At 39.4% G+C, this 24347-nt stretch overlaps 1 protein-coding gene across 10 annotated transcripts in view; it reads left to right on the forward strand.

Moving 5' to 3' along the window:
• The window catches only part of ANKRD44 (ankyrin repeat domain 44), a 148469-nt gene that overhangs the window by 100528 nt on the left and 23594 nt on the right, over positions 1-24347 (forward strand). For 5 of the 10 annotated variants that reach the window (XR_008577570.1, XR_008577571.1, XM_054829500.1 and 2 more), the window contains exons 10-17: positions 1380-1494; positions 4355-4437; positions 5789-5852; positions 8275-8343; positions 9089-9229; positions 12170-12253; positions 13247-13358; positions 19397-19423. Coding sequence is in view for 8 of the 10 variants with exons in the window: in XM_054829500.1 (XP_054685475.1) it covers positions 1380-1494; positions 4355-4437; positions 5789-5852; positions 8275-8343; positions 9089-9229; positions 12170-12253; positions 13247-13358; positions 19397-19423 (695 nt within the window). In the remaining 2 variants the exon portion in view is untranslated. The remainder of the gene's footprint in view (positions 1-1379; positions 1495-4354; positions 4438-5788; positions 5853-8274; positions 8344-9088; positions 9230-12169; positions 12254-13246; positions 13359-19396; positions 19424-24347) is intronic. The other 5 variants (XM_054829499.1, XM_054829503.1, XM_054829498.1 and 2 more) reach the window with 3 other exon arrangements.

Consider the following 24347-nt stretch of genomic DNA (forward strand, 5'->3'; position numbering starts at 1 on the left):
ATTCTCACAGCAAACTAGTGGAGCACAGTCTAGATGAAGATATTACAGTGTGGGTTGAAAAACTACACTCAGAGGTTAGTAATAAATGGATCGTTGTTGAAATGGAAGGTGTAGTGAGGGAGTTTTCAGTTTCCCTCCTGGGTCTGGTACTATCCAGTATTTTCATTAACAACTTGGATAGTGGAATAGAAAATGTGCTTTTAACATTTTTAGCAGTTGGGAGAGATTGTTAGTTTGGCAGAAGGTGGAGTCAGAATGGAAAATGATCATGTAAAACTGGAGACAAAAGTTATAATGCAAGTGAAGCGAAGGAAGGATCCCCCACACAGGCAGGAGTATCAGTTGGATGAGTACAGAATGGCAACAGTCGGGTTGGTGGCGGTTCCTCAAGAAAGGATCTGGGGCTTGTAGAGGATCAGGAAGCTTGTTGACCACAAGTCAACAGTGTCACGGTGCTTAAAAAATAAAAGATCAACAATGTACATGGTGCTGAATAATGTACAGGAGTGTATAGATAGGAGCATAGCCAGCAGGCATGAAGTAATCCTTTGCTCAGCTCAGTGTTGGAAGATGTCAGCTGTAGTACTCTTTCTGGCTTTTGACATTTTACTTCCAGAAGGACATGGGCCAGCTGGAGAGGACTGGGGGAAGGACAGGAATAGTTGGAGTGCAGCAAACCTGACTTACAAGGAGAGACTGAAAAAATTACAGTTCCTTGGTCCAAAAAGAACACAAGGACTTTATAGCAATCTTTGCATGGGTCAAAAGCTGCAGCAGAGAAGAAATAAATAATCTATTTTTCCTGCTTGTGAGGATAAAACATGAGATGACAGGCTTAAATTGCAACAGGAAAAGTTCTCCTTAAGCACTGTGTGGTTGTTCTTTGGTAAAACACAGAGAAAGCACACAACACACTTGTTTGCAGCGTGTTCCTGTTAGCCTCTTGAACGACCTCTATTTAACCTCGTTGTCTTACAGGTAAGGTTGAGTGGCACTGTCTTTATGAATGAGGGCATAGTTTCAGCAGTTTATTTTTTTAGGTTAATTCAAGGCATCCATTTGTACCTTTAGATAAGGAACAAGTCTGAATCATATACTTGGCCATTGTATGTCATGCATGTTCGTGTCGTGTTCACCTATTTCCCGCCATTTTTCCCCACCACTGCAGTTGGAGAGGGAGGTGAAAATGCTGCTCTCAGACTGTCTTCAGTACCAGGGGCTGACAGCTGACAGCTTGCTGTGTGCTGGTTCTCGTCTCTGAAACTTGGTGTCTCTATGGCTGGACTGGTTATGCTGCATTCACTGGAGAGAAATAATGTTTATGGTCACTGGTTCACACAATATTCCAGTGTTAAACTGTAGGAAAATGTCTTTTGCAGGAGGGGAAATTGACTGTGTTGACAAGGATGGTAACACCCCTCTGCACGTGGCTGCAAGATACGGACATGAGCTTTTGATTAACACCCTCATAACCAGTGGAGCTGATACTGCCAAGTAGGTGGCTGAAATGGAGCTATTTCTAATGATCAAGTGTTATGTCCGATGCCTGGACACACAGTTACTCCTCGCCTTCTAAAGTGTGAAGGTTAACATGGATTAGCATAATTGGACTGTACTTCAGTGGGTGACATGGGATTTGGGAAGTGTGGAGGGGAAGGAAGCCCTGCTAAATTGCTATTGTGCCCAGTTACACGCTTACAAGTAGTATAAGTACTGCTTCTTTTTCCTAAAGCGTTGATCTGGCACAGTGGTATATAACGTACATGAAGTACGTATGTTTATGAAGTGCATCTTGATAGTGGTTATTCCAGAAAGTCTGTAGCAATGAGTTTGTATAGGAAATGTAATTGAAAAAAATTCAGATGCCTTCCAAATGAATTGTGAGTATATTCCTTAGTATCTAAAGTAGCCTAATGTTTAGTGGCCTGTCATATACAGGGTGATTATTCTTTTGTCTTGTATCTTTTGGTATGACGTAGGATAATCAATAGAAATGCAGTATTGCAAAACAGATGTTACTAAGTATTTCTGATATCAATATAAGTAGAGCCTATCTTGATGTTGCATGGTTTCTGATATTCAGGTGGCTGAAATAATAGGACTGCTTTTATCTGATTTGTGGGTTTGGGAGTCTTTTTTGAATAGAAGTACAAGGAAGTTTTTGTGTTTTGTTGGGGTTTTTTTCCTTTTGCACATGTGTCAAGACTGCACCCACAATATGATAAGTATTGTTGACTCAAACACTGGCAGGTGTTTGATTTTTAAGAGTACTTGAATATTGGTTAGTTTTGTTTAGGTTCTTATGGTCTGTCAAAAGAAAATAGCAAACCTGAAGGTAAACAAAGGGGTATAAGAGCAGAGTACTGCAATGCCATGAGGGATATCTGTACCAGATGTTTAATAGCAGGATCTGATTTAATGAATTTGAATTCATGAATTCAACTTTTTGGCAATTAGCTCTACATGTCTCCAAAATAATAATTTAAGAGTCTTCTACCTAGAACCTACCATAGAAAGCAGTGACTTCTCTTGATTTACCTAGTTAGGAAAACCTGCTTTCAGATGCAAATGAGCTGGTTTTAATTTTGAAGATACTTGCAGCTCTCAGTATTTTGTTTGTTTGCTTGAGGATGTTTAAGCAAGTGGCACATTTGCCCATATTCCTTTATCAAGTATGACTGTCACCACACAAACTTGGAAGGTGGAACAGATCTTCAATTGGCATTGATAATGAAATTCCACAGGCTTCAGCTAAGGTCTCTGGATTTTATTAACATAGACAGCATGAAGATCTTGGTGTCTAAATAGACGTACATTTTTCCTAGCTCTTTCTCCAGTACAGTAAGTCTCAGTCTGTCTCTTATCTTGAGGTTTAAAGGAAGATGAGAAGCGGTGGGATGGCCCATTCCTGGAATCAGGGTTATCCAGTTAGAAATTTCTATTTCACACTTGGGTGACTGCAACGTTGATCAAATAAAATACTTTTTCCAGCAGCAGAAATAAGTGAAATGAGAAGTTGGCTCAGAGATACCAGGCAGATGCAAACGATGCTACTGTGCTAAACAAGGAGCATTGAAACGCTGGGGATGGGCTTTCATATGTGCTGCATGTAAATAACTCTGGCTGAGCTCCCCAAACTGACTTTGAAAAGAAAATTTTGCAGCGTTGTTAGCAACAACTGCAGACAGCTTGGTCAGTCTTTGAGGGAACTGCATTTAAAGGGGAAAGTGTGTAACGGATGGGAGGAACCAGTGTGAACAGTGCTATAGAAGTGTGACACTGCTTAGCAGATGCTTAGGTAGTGTATTTTGATGGAAACCGGCCAAAACATGTCTTGGGTGGAAATCTTGACCTAAAAGAAGAAAAATAATTGCTTTAGATAACTAGGTGGAGAAGGAGATAGAGGGAAATGGGTGTAGGAAGAAGCACAGCAATACAGAATGTCCAATGTTAGCTTAAATGAATCCACAGCTAAAAAATGCAACCTCTTTATACAGATGGAGCTTGTGCTGTTTCCATCAAAGAATAGGCTGTCAGATCATCTTTTAATACATTTACTCTAAGATGTAGATGCTGACACTAGCAAAATTAAAATTTGTATAGCACCACAAGTCACTCCTTAGTGTAGTGAAGTAGCAAGGACAAGTTTAATGTGAAGACAGAGGAAGGATGGACCTGTGGATTCTGGAAAGAATGAGTTTTTTAAAAACAAAGCAAAATTAGTTAAATACATTTATGTATAAAATTTTGGAGAGAGCAAGATACCTTTATAAACATCCACATTCATTTTTGTCTAAAGCATCGTAAGTAATTGTGATTTCTGGTGAATCTTGGAGAAAGACAAGTTCCTTCATCTTTGGGTCCATATCTGAAATCCTCTTCCACGAGGTGATGGTACTCTCCCATCAACCAATTGTCTTGTAGAAATGAAAGGCAGACATGAATCCATCTGGTGTTTTTCAAGAGTTGGTCATTTTTTTACTTTCACTTCAGAATGGCAGTTGCAATATGTGTAGCTGATGCAGAAATCTGCGCATCCCACAGTGGGAAATTGACTCCAAGCAGTATCTGCGCTCTTGCTTCCTCCCTTACCTTGGCTTTCATCTTGAATTTTTAGAAACCTTCCTGCCACATTCTGTTCAAGGCATAATGCCAAGATTTTGCTGAATCAGAATATTTTTAACTCCCGAGAAGGCTGGTAAGGACGTACAGATAAAATTAACACGGCAGGAAGAATCTTCCTCGAAAAGAATCAAAAATGCTGCCTTTGTGGAAGGAGCTTTTGATGTGTTGTGTCTGTATGCAACCTGCATTTTCACATCACTCTGTGTAATGAGACTGTTGTGCCTTTCAGGTGTGGGATCCACAACATGTTCCCTTTACACTTAGCAGCGCTGAATGCTCACTCAGACTGCTGCAGGAAATTGTTGTCATCGGGTAAGTAAATCCCACAGTGTCTGTGGAGCTCGAGTAGCGTGTGTCTCTGCTGCTTATGGCCCCTTTCTGCTCATTGTTGTGAATTGTTCAAATGAAAGACTTCCTGTGCTGCTGTGTTCAGCGCTGTGGTGTGGTGTGGTGCGGTGCATGGAAGCGTGTGAGGCTTTCCTAACAGCATCCTGGTACTTCATCGCATCCTGTATTGTTTGGGTCTGAGCCCTGTTCTCCTGGCAGGTTCAGAGTGTTTATATTAATTCACTGGGGAGAGGGAGGAAATTCAGGACCCTTTTCCAAACTGTAGGAATGTGAGGCGCCGTTTTGGTTTGGGTTTTCCCTCACCCAAAGGAATAATTCAGGAAATTATCTCCTTAGGGCCTGCACTGGCGCAGGTATTTACATCTCACTGACAATGATGTATTTTAGAGACAGCTAAAGTGTGTTTCTGAATCCGGCCAGAGTAGAGGAGTTAGGCTGGCCAAAGCTTGGTGGGCACGAGAGGAGAAGCAAGTGACAGTTTAGTGTGGAGACATCAGTCTCAGGAGAGTTTCAGCAGAAGAAGCAGGAGTTTGCCGATGCGACCATTTCAAAAGAGGCAGTAATCAGGTGCCAAATCCCAAATTCTTTTTGTCCAGGCAAGAGTTGCCATGAGTTAAAAAAACACAAGGCAAATCATATGCTTTTTCTAGAAAATTGCTTCATTACTTATCACATACAATCTCCTACTTCTTTTCCCTAAACTTGAATCCTGTAGGATATAAAAAAAAGTGTGAAAAATGGCAATTACATACTCCATTACATTAAACCTTGGTGCGCTCTGGCCTTGACCACTAGATCAGGAAGGAAGAGGAAAAGCTTTGGGTGACCAGAGTTAATACGGCCAGGCTTATATCTTTGGCCTTGTGCATCTCAATGAATACCCCTGTGTATTCCTGGAAGCCTCTTTACAACCTGAAAACCACACGCAATAAAAACAACCCCATTTCATGTTCAGGCTGACTCTGTGGTTTTTCCTCCTTTCTTCATGTTTTCTGTCTTCATGTCCTGCTGTTGCAGTCCTCTTGATAAGCATCTGCCTCGTAAATGCCTGTCACATGGTTCTAAATAGAGATGTGGCACGGAGCTGGATGCGGAAATAGATGCTCGTCAACTTTGCAGCTCTTTTTTACAGAGCTGCCAAACTGGAGCAGCCGCTCGCCATTCCCGTGACAACCTCTTTCTGACTGTAGTTGCTTGCGTTCTGTTTTTTTCCAACTAACTGATTTTTCTGTCTCTGCAATGTTTCTTGTGGTTTAACTAGGACAAAAGTATAGCATAGTGTCCTTGTTTAGTAATGAGCACGTGCTGTCTGCAGGCTTTGAAATAGACACCCCCGATAGTTTTGGAAGAACGTGCCTCCACGCTGCTGCTGCAGGAGGGTGAGTAGCTCTGACTGTAGCTGTTGTAAGTTATTTTGTGGCTTTGTTGCAGATTTGGTGCCAGCCAATTTGACTGTGTCATCCACAGAGGAATTTATTGCGGTGCAAGGGAAGCAAAGCGGTCTGATGTCAAATTTTGGTCACTTGAGGCTGCTTTTTGTCACTGCCCTCGTGTAGGGGTTGCTTGCAAAGTAATGAAGGTGGTCTGATTCCCTCTACCACAGACAGCTGGGTTGTGATTGGAAGCATGGATTTCAGACACAGCGTAACCCCCTTCCTTCCCATGCCCCTGTGAAGACTGTTTCAGCTTTGGGTGGAGGTGTTGCATACTCACCCAGCTCTGCCCTTTGGCCACAACGGTCGCTGAGGGCCAGCAGTCAGCAGGAAATTGTCGGTTCCTGGGGCAAAGTGAGTGAGGAGAAGGAGCTGTGGCTTCTGGGATGCTGCTGGCAGGGCAGTTAATCCTGGCCTCCACCTTTGGACTGTGTCCTTGTCCAAAAATGCAACTATGCAACAGTGCCCATCACATTGCAACCCTGGAGTCCAAATGCAGCTCATCTCCCTCTTTCCCATTTTTCAGGTGCAAGTTTAAAAGTTTCTAAAAGAAAAAATAAACCAAAACAACAACAACAAAAACCCAAAACAAACAACCCCTCAGCCTCCAAATTAGAAAGTGAAAAGACTGTTGTTCTTTCGGGATGATGCATTCCTGATAAGTGCTGGGAGGCCAGAAAAGGAAACAAATGAAAACTGAAATATGTCAATGTTTCAGTTGTAAATGTAGCATCCAGTTAGTTTAAATATTTCCAAATAATTGTCAGTGGAGTGCTGTGAAGTTAACCTAGCAAAAGGACAAACATTTGGCAAGCACTGAATTTTGACTCTTCTGTTGAGGACTTTATGGCTCAGAAAACAGCTGAAATGGAGCCTTGGCTAGAACCCAGCTTGGATTCTCTGTGATTATAGCAAGCAGAAATGGTCATCCACAGCAAATGCTTGGCAGTCTTTCTGGAAGTTGTTTTTCCTTCTTGGTGGACCAAAATGTGTATCACAAAGTTTTCATTATTACAACTAATAAAATTGATCCAAGTAGTGTTTTTGTTATTCTTATGAAATTATTCTTCTTGATACTTGTCTCATATTAATAGAGGAGGCGTGATTGCTGCTGGGATGGAGATGCTCCCTCTTTGATAAGGCCCAAAAGAATAGTAGAAACAACCTGGAAGCCCTAAAGAGAAGGAGAGGCTTCATAAGAAGCAAAAGTGGCTCATAAAAATAAACCATACTTTTCCAGTGGTTTACTACAATTGTCATTACTAACAAGTGTTTTTATTTTTAGTACCTTGTGGTGAGTGTTCTGTAGCTATTTTATGCAATAGCAATTTAGAGTAGGGATGAACATATGCCAACATATTGCATCCAGTCTTTTTTTTTTCCCTGGGGCTGGAGCTATACAAAAGGCATTCATTTTTTTTCTGACACATGCCTGTTGTTCCCATTACATTAATGGGAGTTTCATGGGTACTAGGAAAAGCACATACTTCAAAGGTCTGCTCATCTGATTGTGAACACAAATGATTTATTGCCCCTGTGAATGACAAGGAGTCTTGGAAAGTGCTGTGCTTCTTTATGTCATTTTCTGGCTTGGAGTCATACCTTTATTCGCTTGAATTACAAAAGATGTGAGAATTCATCTGTTTTATTTTCTATTAAAAATCACCTGGCTTTAAACAAGAGGAAGAAGCAGCTATGATGTGGTGAATTCTTTCAACAGATACAAAGCAATGGAGCCCAATTCATCCACTTATATAAATGCAATATTGATATGACAATCACTTTAAATAGCTATGCCACTTATTCAACAAAGCACTTAGAGATGTACTTTATTCTATCAATATTCAACAAGTCATATGAGAATAAACCTAAAAGTAACTCCTGTGATTAAATCTCATCAAGTAAACAAGATTTGAGCAAAGTGCTTACTGTTGAATGCTTTGCTGAATGGAGGTGGATTTCGTTAAATATCACTCTCTTCATTATTAGACTGGCATTTTATAAACTAGCAACAACTTTCTTTTAAAGTTCTCTTATAAAATACCAGTTCAGTGTGGGAAGCATTAGAGTACAGCTCCCATTGAAAATCTTCAAACACATTGAATTCAGATCACATTTAATGTGCTCTCTTGGAAATTTTTTTCTTCTGCAGAACAGAAGTTTGAGGTTTTCTAGGAAAAAAAGGAAATAGTTTTTTAAACCTTCATTTTCTGTTTGAATTTCATGTTGTAGTTGGCTGTACCCTGTTTTTTTGCATGGCAAATAATACAGAAATAGTTAAAGTAACTTTCCTTTTTGGGGGCCGGGGGCAACACAGATGTAAACTTTTGTTTTGTTCATGTTGTGTTTTCTTTACTTCTCTTTCCAGTAATGTTGAATGTATAAAACTCTTGCAAAGCAGTGGAGCAGATTTTAATAAAAAGGACAAATGTGGGAGGTAGGTAAATTATGAAGCTCATTTAATAACGAAAAAAAAAATCTAGCAGGCAAGGAAGAAAGACCACCTCAGTCTGGAAATCATATGTTCCATGAAAAATGACCATAAAATACAGTAGGAGTTTGGCCTTCCCTGCAGAACTCTTGCTGCTGCAATTATGTGCCAGACAGACAGGTGCAGACTTCATTAAATACATAAAAGCCATCCCACCCTCTTGAGTTTTCTGTTTTAAAAATATCACAGGTTTGGGGTTTTTTCCTTATTGCTTCTCTTATTGCCTAAATTCTTGTGCTTGTGTGCCCATGACAACACCTGGTTTATGACAGGAGGATTGCTGCTATTTGATGTGCTTCCTAGAGGGCTTTTTTTCCCCATATGATGTGTTGCTATGAGTGTTGCTATGCCAGCTAAATCAGATGCTGTGAGGCACTCTGTGCTTTGCTCTGCCTCCCAAGTGGAAGAAAGTAGTGTGTATGCAGAGCAACAGCAGGGGCTCTCACTGGGAATAGGTTGTTTGCAAGACGCAGACTGAGGATCTGTATCCTGTTAAGCTTTGTAGGAGCACCAAAACTTCCTATTAATACAATATTTTGTTAAATTTCCATAACTTTGCATCTCATCACAGGAATATAAGGTGCTGATACTGACTGCTGGAAATCTGTAGGAATGCAGCAATTAAGATTTATCATTATCCTCAGTGGTGCATATTAGAATACGAGGTAACAAATTGTCACTTATGTTCCAGGACGCCTTTGCATTACGCAGCTGCAAATTGTCATTTCCACTGTATTGAGACACTGGTGACAACAGGAGCCAATATTAATGAAACAGATGACTGGGGACGCACCCCTTTGCACTATGCTGCTGCTTCTGACATGGACCGAAAGTAAGCAAACCTCTTTGTATTCCTTGTTTAGAATGTTTTGCTAAATCAGTATTCTTCTGTTCTCTTCATGATGCTATGTCATTTGAGCCAAAAAACTGATCCTGCTAGCAAAGGAATTCCTCTCAGATGTATGCATAACTCCTCACTGAGTTCCTCTGACTCTAAGCCAAATCCCCAGATGATGTGGCGTTTCAGCTCTACAGTTTACCTTTGATGTTATGCACAGTTGTGCAGCCACCCTGTCCTACTGAACTATTTTCACAACATTTTGTCTTCTGTTTTCCCCTATGTAGTTTCCTCACAAAAGTAAGCTCAGCGAATTTTCTACATCTGCTTTGCAAGTCCATCAGAAGCGATGGAGTGAGAGACAGCAGAAGGAGAGGTTTTCCCAGATGGGCTGCTGTGACAGACAAACATCTGGCCATTGTGACAGACTTTCTGGAAAAGATGGGATAGATCTACCCATCAGTCTCTCTCCACTGTCAGAACTGATAAAAATGCTCACCCTGTCCAAACAGGTTGCTTTTTAGAGACTTTAAAAAGAGAGAGGCCTGGGGAATATCCTTTAGCAGAATGCAGTGCTGTTCTTCTGAGAAAGGGGGAAAACAGCTGCAAAACTTAGAAATCCTGTGGTTAGTGACTGCAATTTCTAATTCCCAGATAGTTGCATATTTTGGCAATCTCTTCCTTATAACATATTGTATAAAACAGGCTCAATTATCCTGTTAGTTCTCTCTTAAAACTGTTAGCAACCTTTATTTATTTTAGGTCATCCCATGTTTCTCTGTCTCATTCCTTTAGACACTAAGGAACTATTTTTTTGGTTTCTTGTATAGTGAAATCTGGTAAAAACACATCTGGCTCATTCCCAGCAGAATATCACCTCAAAGCCACTGCAGGAAAACTTTGGCTTAGTTTATGGTAGAGGTTTGGATGCCATAGCAGAGCCCTGATAGCTTCTTCATCATTTACTGTTATAATACTGATATAAAAAATGTCTTTCCTGTCACTCTCAAACTTGAACAGTGCTGGGAAGAAGGCAGCAGAATCTTCAAAGGTCTGTGCTCAGTGTTACAAGCAGAGTAGGCTTGCAGGAAGGCTTTCACCACTGGCTGTTTCTAATTCTGTCTTGCCTGGGAGAGCTGTTGTTCAGGGTGTTGAGAATTGCAATTCAGTGTGTGTTTTCCAGCTTTTGGCTCATCATAAGTGAGGCTCCTGCATGTAAACAAGGTCTTGGTAAACATAGGGATGTAGCTACCTTCATCACTAATTTAAAAACAAGCAAACAAACAAACAAAAGAGCTCACTTTAGTCACATCCTGAACATTGGCAGGAATATGTGGCCTTTATTTGCCCTCATATTCCAAACCTAAATTGGTTCTGATGTGGTGATGTTGTCTTCTCATTACATTTTCCAGTTTGAGATGTTCTGGAAGAAGCCTTGTTACATAGATGAAATGCTATTTTGCAGTCCGTGATTTTATAGGTCAGCATATTTTTTTTTCCTGCTGAATGGCAAAAAACTCCCGAGGTCAGGCAATCTCAGTCCAAAAAGTATTCATAACTATTTAACTTCGGATGCGGGCAGTTAATGAGCAGGGAGAAGTCTTGGTGCAGTGAGGTTGCCCTACTGTTTCAGCTATTTTGATAACTGTTGTTGCTTATGGTCTTCAGAAAGTACCCTTCCCTGCAATGGAAATCACAACGGCATTTTCATTAAACAGATGATTGCAGTTTCTTAGCATGTAATGTTTCTCCAGATCATCACTTAGTCTTATTTTTGGATCTCACTGATTTGTAGTTAACTGAAAGCAGACACAGGTAGGACTTCCACCTGTTATGCGAGAGGTTTGAATTCCTGATCTGTACACAAGTGTCTCCTGCCTCTTTTTTGAGCTTTGAACAGCTGTCTCGATTCAGCATAGCACGAGTACTATTCATGAGCTTACAATGTTAATATTCAGGGGAGTTATTTGTTAATAAATGAGTTTTTTCTCAGTCAGTGGACATCAGACAGACCCTGGGTTTGTAGAAGAATCCATTATTGCTAGCACCCACATTGAAGAAAGTCAAATCTTGATATTATTAATGGGAAATTGCATATTAAAGAAAGAATGTACTGTTCCGCATTGTGCAGAATCCAGTCTGGAATTTGCCTGTTATGTTGGGATTGAAATTAGCAAACAGTCCTTCTACAGACCTTTCAAGCTACTAATCTGTGATGGTTCACAGCAGTTTGGAAATGTATTCTGTATTAGCCTTGGTGGTCAAGAAAGATCGTAGTCACAAGGTCATGATTGTAAGATCACAAATCATAATCTTCTGTCTGCCATCCATCCAGCTGGGAAGCAGAGATGTCAAAAATGATTCAGGTGTACAGGAATATGAAGGCGTGCTGAGCTCTTTGAAGAATCTGACCAGGAGATCCATGCAGTGTTGCCAAGATATTTCACAGAAAGTGAGAAGAGTCAGCAACACAGCTAGTGCAGATTCAAGATAGAGTGATTTAGTATCGGTGACTAAAGTTTCCCAATGCTCTGAATCTTAAACGCTAGAGAAGAACTGGCAGATTACTGTAGGAAGAAGCAAGCTGTGGTAATCTTGAGTTCCTCTCTGCAAAGGAAACAAAATGCACAATGTTGCTGTCAGAGAAAGGGAAGGATTCTAGAAAGTGATGGTCAAACTGTTTCTGACAGAAACCACAATTTTCCAGGTTGGTTTTCCCTGGCGTTGACTTGCAGGACAATAAACTGCCATGTAGTTGTCTCCCTTGCTTGCAGAACTTATTAGCTGCAGACCCATGTAGTACACTCATTTAACTTGTATAATTCTTGCTGTTGGCTGGAGGAGGTCAACTCCTTGACGAGGAGATTGGGGATGGGTGGCAGACTGTGTCAAAATTTTGAAAATAAGTTGCATTTTTCTGTCCTCTATGCTAAGAAGAAAGAATATTTTAGGCAACTCCCATGAAAATGCTGAAGAACTTGAAAGAGCCAGTGAGATAAAGGAAAAAGAAGCTGCATTGTAAGTTTGGTGTCAATAAAGCAGTTAGACCTCATTTCTGGAGAATGCCACTGCTTTGGGCTGCAGTTTTACACTCTGCTTTTGCTCATTCATTGCTCTGCTAAAAACAATGCTTGGCTAACCTAAAGAAAAAACCTCTACACTTTTCTCTGTGCACATTTTCCCTAATATTTCTGTTTCTATGCTTGTTGCTGTTTCTTATTTGAAAATGTACTGCTTCAGTAATTTAATAATTCTTTAGTGTTATGCACTGTCTTATTTTAATGCTTTGCACTGAGTATGTATGTTGCAAAAAGAAGTAGCCAATGGCTTCCTCAATGCAGTTATTCGGATTAACATTTTCATCTAGCTGCTTAATGACTTTTTCATTTTAAAAATCCCCTGTTTCATATGACAGCCTTACATTCACTACAAATTACAAGCTATGGAAGAAAGTACTAATAAGAAAATGACGATTTCTTGATGGTATAAGAAAAAGTGGCAGGGAGCTATAAAAAGCGTAAGGGATCCTTTGAAAAACACATGATTTAAAAAGAAAAAAGCCAACAAAGAAGAAAATATATGTATGTACATACATGCCAGGAAATTAACTCAGTTAAGTATTTATTTTTCAGCTTGCCATAGTGCATGTTTGGAGGCCAATGGTTTGATATATGAGTTTTACCTGAGTAGTAGCAGTTCTAGGCTGTTTACATCATGGTACGGAGTTGTGTTGTTTTCTTTCAGGGTTTGTAATAGAAAATCATTTTGTAATCTAGAGTAGCTGCAAAAGTTAGGTTGAAAAATTTTTTTTTGAAGATGATCTTCAAAGATGAGTGGGGATTTTCTGTTTAAAAAAATGGTGAATGTGGGGAGCTATGGGTGAAAAGTGATTTGAGGTGCTGCTAGAAGTACAGAATAAATGGCTAGTTTTCAGCGCCAGTCCTAGTGGCAGTGAGGTGTGAGTCCGTCAGATATTGTGAGCTCACATTTACACTAGTGAATTGTCCACAGGTGTCTAGAGTTCCTTCTACAGAACGATGCCAATCCATCCATCCAAGACAAAGAGGGGTACAACACTGTGCATTACGCTGCTGCATATGGGCACCGGCAGTGTTTGGAACTGGTGAGTGCTCAGACGCTTCGGAGGTCTCTTAACTGCTGATATATATATATACATATATGTATATGCTAGTATTATGAACTCCCCTGACAGTCACTATTTGAGTTCTTTGGATATTCACAAATCTGTGAAAACCTGCGATATGGTGCAGTAAACTCAAATACATGCAACCAGATGTATCTTAAAAACATGTTAATCTTGATAATCCCATCCTTCTTCAACAAGCTAGTGCTTAAATGTTGTCTTTGAGTCAAGTTTATGTGTGCTCAAATTATTTTTAACTGTGATCAAATTATTCCCGGTGTATGCATATGTGCCAGTAATAAGGGACAGTTCCCAGTGTATGGCGATGTGTGTGCCTTCTGCAGCTGGCACATTGTCTGACTTGCAAACGGAGAGAGTAAATAGTTTTTGTCAGCAGCATACCTGCAGTGTTTGTTTGCCTCTGATGAAACAATAGCAGCAGATTAACCTTGTATATAGTATATCTGGGGGGGGTGGGGGGGTGGGCTGTTGTTGGTTTTTAATATCCTGGACCTGAATGATTAGAAATTGTATCTCATAAGAAGCCAAAAATTTTTAGCCAAAAATTGTATTTGGGAGAAGTATAGTATAATTTTATAGAAGTTTGTGACTTGTAAAAATAAGTGTCATGAAGATGGGTGTTAACTGAATTGCTTGATATACAGGGCAATGCAAAATTATTGTGTCACATATAAACAGACTATAATGGCTTTAAAAAATATCTCTAATTAGAAAATTGTACAGATATCCATGCTTTAGTAAGAACACTGTGTGCTGTTTAGTGTTTTATGTTGTTTGGTTCTTTCTTTCTTTGTTGAAGAGTCAAAGCACTTAATTATTGAAAAGGTACCCTGCACAGCACATGCTGCTTTCACACCACATTTACCAGCGCTGTCAGTCACTGCCATCGCAGGAGAAATACTGCCGCAGGCCTACGTCAGGGTCACAACAGCTTGGAAACTGTGACCTGTAATTATGCCAGGGCAGCCCTGGGTCAGAATTTCAGGTGGGATGTTAATGCCTTTTTAGCTCCCACCTGCAAGCATGTATATTTAGGACACTTAAAATATCACTGCTCCTTTGTTGCTTGTGGCAGCGAGTTTGGCCTTTCCTTGTTTAGAGCCTTCTCCTAGAGCTGATCTCTCATGACTCTGCCTGTGGGGATGGAGGGGTCCTCTGCTGAGCCTGCTGCCCATTTGGAAACAAACGCAAATGTTCTTGGTATTTGAAGGGCATATATATATAGAGTAGCCTCCTCTGTGCTGTGTACAAGCCTATGCTTGTATGGCCGCAGCAATGTGTATTGCAACCTTATCCGTGTCTTAACACGAGATGCTTGCATGACTTGCACGAGCAGACACTTCCATAAAAGCATCTTCACTGGGGAATTCTCTTTCAGCCTCCATATCATAGTTCCTGTATGCTGTGAGGCATGGAGCAGGCACAGAGCAAGGTTTCCCTTTTCTTTTGCTTGTTGCTATGCATGTTTTCTGGCAACATATCAATTGCAGACAGTGACCTGCTATAGAGTCCTAGTGTTGCTTAGGCTTGCCAAACAAAAGGAAGATCTGGGAATGCAATGCATATCAGAGGTGTTGGGTTTTCTTTTAATTTTGGAGGGTGAGATGCAAACTGTTGGCTAGAGACAGCTGTGCAGCAAGTATTCTATATTTGGACAGAGAAATTCAATGTTTTTCCATGTCAGTCTGCCCATATTTGAGACTATAGCTGCAGTATAGAAACACAAGGTCAAGCATAATTTGCAGAGTTATAGTCATACAGCTGTTGTGTGTACACTGGTGAAAGAAAACTGCCATCAGTTATAGCCTTTTGCATACAAAGGACCATTATTGTGTACTAGGGTGTCTGCCTGAAAGTTTTGTGGGGACCAGGATTTTGCCATTGGTGTTTTGAGGCTGACAGGCAACTCATTTTCTCTCTGGAATACAAAAACTGAATGTACCAGAAAGCATTTGTGCTTGATCAAGAGTAGGACCAGGACGCACCACTATTGCACCCACTGCCAGAAGGTGATTCTGTTTTGTTTGTGTGAGCAGTTGTCCCTTAGCTCTAGTGAGTTACTGAGTCCTTAACTTTATATTTGGTAACAGTGACTAACTGATACAGGTACGACCTTTACATTGATTTCTTTGCATTGCTTGGATTCAGGGTGGCAAAAGGGCTAAGACCGAAGTCTTGAGTAGCTGAAAGGTAATTGTGCTGTGGGCATGAAATGGAAATAATCCTCGTGCCTATGTTTATTCACTTATTCCAACACGAGACTCCCAATTGTTAAGCTGGTTGTTGATTCCTGTGCTTCATCTCATCAAGTAGTGTCATCTATAGACACCACAATCCCATAATGCAAGCAATTATTCATGACTTTTCGAAGGCTGTGTCTAAAAGCTGCAATAAGTATTTATCTGGCACAGATGGAAAGGAGCCTTGCTGTCTTGTGAGGCTGACTGGTGGCTTGGTCACAGTTTGTTGTGCTCTCTGTGGTGGACCTATGACAAGGACTTTGTCATGAACCATGATCTTTATTTCTGGTAGCTATTAACCACAGTACATTGGCTGCTCTACTCATAGTTGAATGAAGCATCCAGCAAGGTTTAATTGCTTCTAGGCATGACTTTTAGCTAGAGGCCCCTTCTTTTTCACATAGCAGAAAGAACAGTAAGTCATCAAATGCCATCTTAGTCCTCAGGCCTTCTGTGTATCTGGTTTGAAAACTAAACCAATGGAGATCAAGAAAATGGGCAATGCTCTTTGCCTTGTTTTTGTCTCCTGAGCCGCACCGGGTTCTCCTCAGTAATGGTGCAGGCAGCTGCCGATTCCACTTAACGTGGCAGGTTGATGTGGTGGGTTAGTGTGTAGAGTACGTGCACAAAGACAGCTGGTTATGTCTGAGGAGTGCTTGGCTTGTTTTATTGCTATGTCTTGGAAATACATTTTTCTTGTTGTTTTTCTTTTCTTCAGTGCTAATGAAGAGGAAAATAAGATTCACAATATTTTTAGTTGCTCTTCCTTAAGGAACAGTGGGAACCCAGCAGCCCTAAGTCCAATGTAAATATGTCTGTAGATAGGCAGGGAGATTTTTTTATTTTGGTTTCACACGTGCAATAACAGAGTTAAATTGATGTCTGTCTTAAGAAATTGCTAACTTGGAAACACTAATCTGTATCACAGGAACTCTGACGTACGGAATAATCCCAAAATATTTCCAATCCCATCCATCCTGAAGAAGAGGTTTTCAGGCAGGATTATTGAAATAAAAACATTTTTCATTGCCAAATTAACTGTTATTTTACTGTTTTATCCCTTGGGTAAATATATTTGGTTTAGTATTGATAGCTCATAGATGAAAATATGTAGGAATTATCTTCCCTAGAACAAGACAGTTCTTTATGGTCATAAACTGTTAGAGGAAAGAGTTCATATAAAATATGAAGCTTTAATTCAGATCAAAACTAAGGCAAAGTGGGTGCACCATGAGCTTGATTTTATGAGTAATGGTTACTAGTATTTCTCTGCATGCACAATACCAAACTTGAGCAAAATGTTAGGGAATTGAGTGTTCCAGAATATGTCAGGCTTATCAAAGACCTTGTAAGATTAATTTTTCTTCCTCTCTCTCCCCTGTTTTTTATAACAGGTATCTAAAATAGCTTATTTCTAAATAAATGGTCACTTAAAAAAGAAAATCTGAAGAAGATGATGCAGGATCTGGTGGAGTTTCCTTCGCTGAGGGATCTGATCTGTGCTTTAAGCACCATAGCTTCTCAGCATTACAAAATATTTACACATTTGAGTACAGTTTAGGAAAGGCTGGTTTATCTATGAAAATATATTTTCATTTTTTTACTTTTGTGTTTACTGTGAGCCAAATACCTTGGCTGGGATTTAGCTAAATTTCTTTGTGGGTAGAGAAGAGGTATTAGGAGAAATAAAAATTAAGAGTGAAAAAGTTATATCCTTTGACCCGAACAAATAAAATCTGTGTTCAACCACAGAGCTCAATGACAGAAGCTTTTTTCCTGGAGGATCTTTAGGTTGTCTGGGACAGTAGTGGGGTAGTTGCCCTGCAATGAATGACGTGATGCTGCTAAAGAGAGAAGAGTGGAACCAGATTCTTGAATTCTTTCTCCATCTGTAAGGAGCCATTCAGAAAAGCCGAATGGTGAGCATGTGTGCTCGCAAGCAACTGAAGCTCCCATCTGCTTTCCTGCTCCTGAAAATAACCTCACGTTTGTTTAGATTGGGACTGACTTCTTTGGTGTTCGGTAGTCAAGGGATATCGGTCACAATCGCTAGCTGGTATTTTAGAGCTGATCACATCACCAAACTTCTTGGAAAAAAAGAAAAATATGGTGGGGTTTTGTTGGGGGTTTTTTTGGGTTGTTTTTTTTTTTTGCCACAGAAATGATCTCTTATCACAAAATCTTTATTGGTGTGAAAAGAGTGAAGTTTAAATTGTAATTTCACATTAAAATTCTATCTGGAGAGACAGTCAAGCACTTTGTGCTGGTAAAAATAGGTTTATATGCAGTGTTAGGGCAAACAGAATTAAATGCCTGTCTCCTGTAGTGAAATGTCTTCTCTGACTATAAGAATTGATAGTTATTTTTTCTTTTAATCTGGTCTTCTCTTTATTCCATCAGCAAATGAAATTCACTCTTTGGCTAATAGAAATTGAATCGGCACAGGGGCTAATTCATTTGAGGATAGGAAGAGAGCACAGTTTAACTGAAAGCTGTGTCCAAAAATGTGGAAGTTCCTTTATTAGTGGAGGAAGCTCGAAGTCTTTAACTCGAGTGGCTCTGAAGAGGAAAAGAACTTAGGAACTTAATGCTTGAAAATAACTTTAATAAACCTAATTTGTCTGTCAGTTCTAGAATCACCCAAATAATGGTAGATTGATTCAATTACTTCAGTTGTGATGTCAGCATTAGTGCAATATGTATCCACTGGTTAAATGCTCAATAGGAGCCTATGTGCCAGTATATTTTGGCTTAGATTTAATGTTTTGGAAACTAGATAATTTTGATCCTAAAAATGTTTTCTAGAAAGCTAATGCTGCTTCTGAACTCCATGAGTGCAGGAATTTACTATTTTCTTTGGCACCCTGCTGGCACTTTGGCTTGTAGGACAGGAGTATTGCCTAGTGTCTCTGAGGTTTATTTTCTGTCTCTCTGACAGGTTTTGTCTTTTTTTGTTTAGTTCACACTTTCATTTTCCTGGGGTGGAGAAGCAAGGCACCTATATCTGCTGTCTTCTGACTGAGAATAACATGGCCATTGCAGAACTGCAGGAGACATTTTTCTTTCCATTTGGAAAGAGGTCATGGACTTCTGCCATTGCCTTAAATACCTGTCTGTGAGTGTGTATCTGTGTGCGTGGTGTTTAAATGTAAATGTGTGAAGAAAATCTGACTCCCTCAAATCCACTGAATCCAATGAAAAGGGCATTTCATCATGGCATATGGCATTGCATTAGACTGTATAGCTCAGAGCTGTGGGCGCTGGGATGTTGGGGGTGTAATCAGGTTTATTTATACAAGGCAAGATGTTTGCCTGCATGAGCAGACTTTCAAAAAGAAACTATCACTGGTTTGTTGGTATTTGTCGGCTTATAAAGCAATCGAACTTCATTAGGCAAAGTCTTCCACAGTGTGTATTTTGTATCTGTGTATCTGTATTTTGTCAATTGAGTAGATTGATCTTAAACATTCTTGTTGAATGTTATTTTCCTCTTTCCCCAAGTGATGCAACTGTTATCTATTTGCAGTGGCTGGCTTACAGCAGGCAGTAGCCTCATTGCTTCAGGGGTATTTCATCCCTATGTGGGCAGTGTAGGGATGGGTGCGCACATGATTGAGTCTTGCTTTATGATTCTGTTCGTGCAGTGCTTGCAATGCAGTTTATTCTACAGGAAAAACAAAACAAGAAACACTTGCAGATAACTATTATACTTGAATATTTATGTCTTTAATTATTCTAATTGACATTTTTAATTAGATTGGAAGCAAAACTCCATTGGATATAGTGAGTAAATGAAAAATGATTGCATGTTGTGTATTTTCATTTTTATTTAAACTTCTTAAAGTATTATGCAAATCCTTGTATTCACTCTGATAAAGCCTGAAGATGAAGAATCACAACTCTTAACTAGCATGCCATGTACTTCAAGGCACTGCATGCGTGCTGCTTTCGTTTCCGTTGGATTTCCTTCTTGCTGTTGCTTACAGGATCAAGCTTTGCTAGAGAGAAAGCCTGTTGCTTTTCCTCAGTCAGTCTTAGGAGCTGTGAGTCAAGTGCACGTACCTGACTGGCATGACACTTTTCTGGATGTTAAAGTAACTTTGCATTTGGTAATGTGAAACAGAACCAACACTTGTCTGTTTTCTGGAAGTTTGTGGCCAATTTCAAAGTGGTTCAGAGAAGAAATGTAAATGACACGTCCTCAAGTGAGCCTGAATTTAAAAAGCACTTGTGTGCATTTCACAGTAGAGGCACAAATGAGAGGAGAGTAGCAAAAATGCCATCGAAATTCACATTTTTAAAATTGACTGTCACTCTATTTCACCAGTGCTCAAATTTTCTAGCTAAAGAGGATATTTTTTAAGGATAATAATTTTTCTAAATAAAAATCTTCCTATGTCTTTTACACAAGTGTATGAAATTTTGCAAAACTTTCACTGGGTAAGGGGGTCCTTAAACCAAAGTATGAGGCTTTACAGATCCTCTGAGGTAGAATTTCTGGCCAGAAACAAGCATGATATACGTGATTCGAGTGTGAACATTCCAGGTTCAAATCTCTTCCCTGACTGACAAAGAAATTGGACTTCTACATCCCAGGAAGTGACCCACATATTATACTGGGTGGTACTGTGTAGGATCTCTCGCTCTCGTTTGGAGCCGTCCTGCTTGTATAAATAAATACTCATTGGGTGAGAATCTCCTGTATAACCCACTGAGTATGGCACTCATACGGCTTACTATGAAACAATTTTGTGTGAAGTGGAAGAGCTCCAACAGAAGATTAGTGTCCCACGTGAGAACAGCCAGTGGCCTGGAGGTCTGCTTGAATTTTGAGATTTAGATATATTTAAAGACTTGAACATTGGTCTCTCATATGCCAGGTAAGCGTCCTGTTTGCATGGCGGTGACTGTTCTGGTAGGGTATTGGATGTTCAAACTTTGTACTGGAAGAGTTGCATGGAACTACTGACAAATTTCTTCAGACTCAGTCTACCTAAGCTCTTGCGCAACAATTCCTTGCTTATGTTATTTTAACCTCACCCATAATCTACTCATGTGAGTGAAGCTGATGTAAACACTTATTAATCTGATTTTTAAAGCCTGATTTTAGGAAAACATATCAGACACTGGGTTAGGATGTGTATTGGTTTTAACCTGATCAAATTTAAATAATTTGATCATTTGTGTTTACAAATATGGAGAGAGAGCTTATAGAATTGCTTGTCCCCTCTGAGGATATGTTTGTACCACTTCACCTTTGAATTATTCAATCAAGAATAATTCTGAGATTTAAAAATGTGCTTCCCTGGTATAAAGTAGTACAGGAGTTAATTCTATTACTCTTTTCTATCTCATCTGTAACAACTGATGACAGTCTTCAATCTTGTGCTTGCTACTTGCTGGAAAAGCCTTTGTTTAAAAGAAGCTGCTGCTGGTATGTTTTCCCCCAGTAGAGACAATTGTCTATTGCAATTTATCAGGAAAGATGAGATTCCAAGTGACATCCTAGCTGATATATTTTTATTCAATTCTGAAAGTGACATGAAAAATTGTTACTAATTGCCACTTCTGAAATGACCTTGTAAGTGATAAGCTACATTGCTATGTAATTATTGCAGAAGAGCAATGTTCAACTATATCTTTTGTCTTAATTGCCTTTTGATCAGCTCTTCACATGTGTGAAAATTTCAGAATGCTGTTTGCTTAATAACCCTTCAGAGTAAAGGCCATTTATAGATTATACACATGTAATCTAATGTTTTGCTGTTTTATGATTAGTATTAATAGCACCAAACTGAAGAAGTTCATTAACTGTGCTGGAAGTATGTGTGTTGGAATGTAGAAGTTGCCTTACTCACTAAAATAGTAAAACTCTCAAAGAAAAGTCGCTGTCACTTCAGTGGTGGTTAGATCAAACCTTTGACATGACTACCAGCAGTGCACATAAAGGCTGTGCCTGGAGGTGTGGGTGCGTGATGGCTTGTACAGAATTACACGTTCTGTTCTCCTTCAGGAGCTGAGATAGCACCCATCGTTACAGTGTCTACGGTTTGAAGTTGCTTCTGACACCTTCCTTTTAAAAGTGTAGCTTAAACCTTTTATGCATAATGAAAGTATTATCTCCTTTTCTGCCTAATGGTAACTTTAAATTACTGAGATGCTCCATGAAGCTTTTTTTTTTTTTTCTTTCACCCAGAGCTGAATTTTAGAATATATTACAGTCTATAAGGACAATTGCAAGAACTACTCTGATGCATTAACTGGCACATCTGATTCCCCCCCCAAAAAATGGAGGCGAGAAAATCGCCCATACCATATTCTGCCGTATTATATTATATTACATTACATATATATTATACTATATTCTGCTTTATTATAACCACAGAATAAAATCAAGCAGTAAAGCCTCTTATGTGTGTAAATACCCTTACCATACAAATAAAATAAAATTATGAGAACTGTAAATGTTATTAATCATCATACAGAGCTGGGGGAGAGAAGAGAGTTTATAATAGCAGCCTTGTAGTGCTATTAGTTTGTAACAATAGAACTGAATAATTGACATGTTTTATCTTACTTTGTCTGCATCTCACTCCCAAAGCATTCAAGTTCCTGTTTCTGAGTGTGAAGATTTTACAAAATAATTACGTACAGTATTAAATAGTGCTGTTATGGGAAGTGAAGTGGGTCATGATGGGAATTTCCGAGAGGCAGAAGGAGAAGTAAGGGTATTCTTAACTTTTAAAAGGTTGTAACCTAACCAGAGAGAACAGCACCCACCAATTTCACTTGCAGTGTCTCTGCACAATTCTGACATCTGCTTAAAGTCTGTGGATAATCAATATATAGAAATGTAATCAGCTAAAAGACATAATTTCAGTGGCACAAGAAACTAGAAATGAGATATGCTGGGACGTTCTCCAGTCAGCCACCAGTAACCATAAACTGTTAGTAATTCATGCTTATTTGTCTGTCTTCACTGAAATGCACTGGCCAGCTTCTAGCAGGCAGGTATGTATCGCAGCACAGCAGATATACTTAGATTGCTCTGCGGGCTGTGTGCATTTAAGCTTCCATTGCTGTCAGCGCAAATGGTTTTGAGCGATAAATTCACCTTTTTAAAAACAGATGCAACTGTGGGTAGCTTCTCACAAGTGTACTCTAAGATGGAAGTATTATGGAGCTAGAGCCCCCCAAGGACACGCTATTTTTGTGTTCTTTTAACAAGTGTATGTAATTTACTATAAAAGCATTCTTAGAGCCATAGAAACTGGTGAAACTGGAGAATTGCTTGGTAACTTGGACCTGGTACTTTTCGTCTCTTTGTGTATGCTGTTTACCTCTCAGATCACTTAGGTTTAATTGTTATAAAGCAGTGCTTGACAAGGCATACTAAAAAATTGATAGTGCTGTTCTTTAATCTTCCTATGCTTGCTCTCCTTTATAATTTCTCTTCTTGCACTGTATGGCTATGTATCTGAGAGCTACCAAGTTTGCCATCAAATTCTTGTTTATGCCTGACTTTATGATGGAGACATTCAGCCTTACGAGTAATAAGCTCATTAAGCCCAGCCTGCATCAGCCTAAGCTGCTTTAACTCTAAGCCATGGAGACGCCTCTTGTGAGGGGCTCTCCAATCCCACAATTTGTTTCTTTAGAGCCTTAATTTTGTCAATTTTCTGTGTAGTTTTTTTTGATGTACTCAAAAGGCAATTATCTGCCTTATTCCAGGAGACTTTTGGAGCCTTCTGACAGGTTAAGGGAAGTATTTCTTTGTTAAGATTTTGATCCTGGAATTTCAACAGATGCTGATAAATGTAATTAAAAATTTTTAAATTAGTTTGCTGTGCTGGCCTTATGGACTCAGAGTAAAGGCCAGTGTTAGGCAGGCAGAGGAACAGGCTTAGTGCTTGGGTTTGTTCAGTGGGATTTTTTTAGTTTGTTTACTCACTAGGGAAAATTAGAATGTATTCAGAGCTAGCTACTGCTTCCTCCTGTTTATAGCTATCTTATGTAAGAGAAGAACAATATTTTAAACTGGAGGTGGTTCCACATGGTAAGACCAAATGTGTTTCCTAACTCTGCCCCAAACCTACTGAAAAACTGGTATGGGACTTGATTTTTTTTTTTTTTTTTTCCCTTAGCTACAGGGAAGTGTTAAAATCTGTACTACTTGTTCATACACACCCCCACTTGCTTATGAGTGGCATTTGTATCAACTCACATTTCTTTCCCAGTCCTGACATTTTACTAGGCACAAAATATACAAATAAACAAAATTACTGCTTAATTTTCTAGCTTTTTCGTCGGATTCAGATTAGTATCCTTGTTTAGTAAGAGATTTGTAACACCTTATGCATTATTAATGCTAGCTTGTATTCCAGTTTGATTTTTGGATAAATTGATCGTTGATATAGCTGTATTAAAGACTAATTTGTTACACCAAAAGTTCAGGCATACATCAGAGTTTAGGATATGCCATCATCTTGCGGCATAAGCAAGCCTAGCATGGGCTTTCACCAGTCTCTTTGGAGAGTCTTCCATGTTGTCATACCCTAGAATTGTCCAGATTGTCACAAAAACTTCCTTTTCTCTTTTCAGTCCTTTCATTAATTCCTTACTCTGTCAAAAAAATCCAAAGCAAACAAATAATTTAAAAAAAAAAATTAAAAAAACTGGGTGAGATGGACAGAAATGCCTTAAAATG

Source organism: Grus americana, chromosome 6 (genome assembly GCF_028858705.1).
Source record: "Grus americana isolate bGruAme1 chromosome 6, bGruAme1.mat, whole genome shotgun sequence".
Lineage (NCBI taxonomy): Eukaryota > Metazoa > Chordata > Aves > Gruiformes > Gruidae > Grus > Grus americana.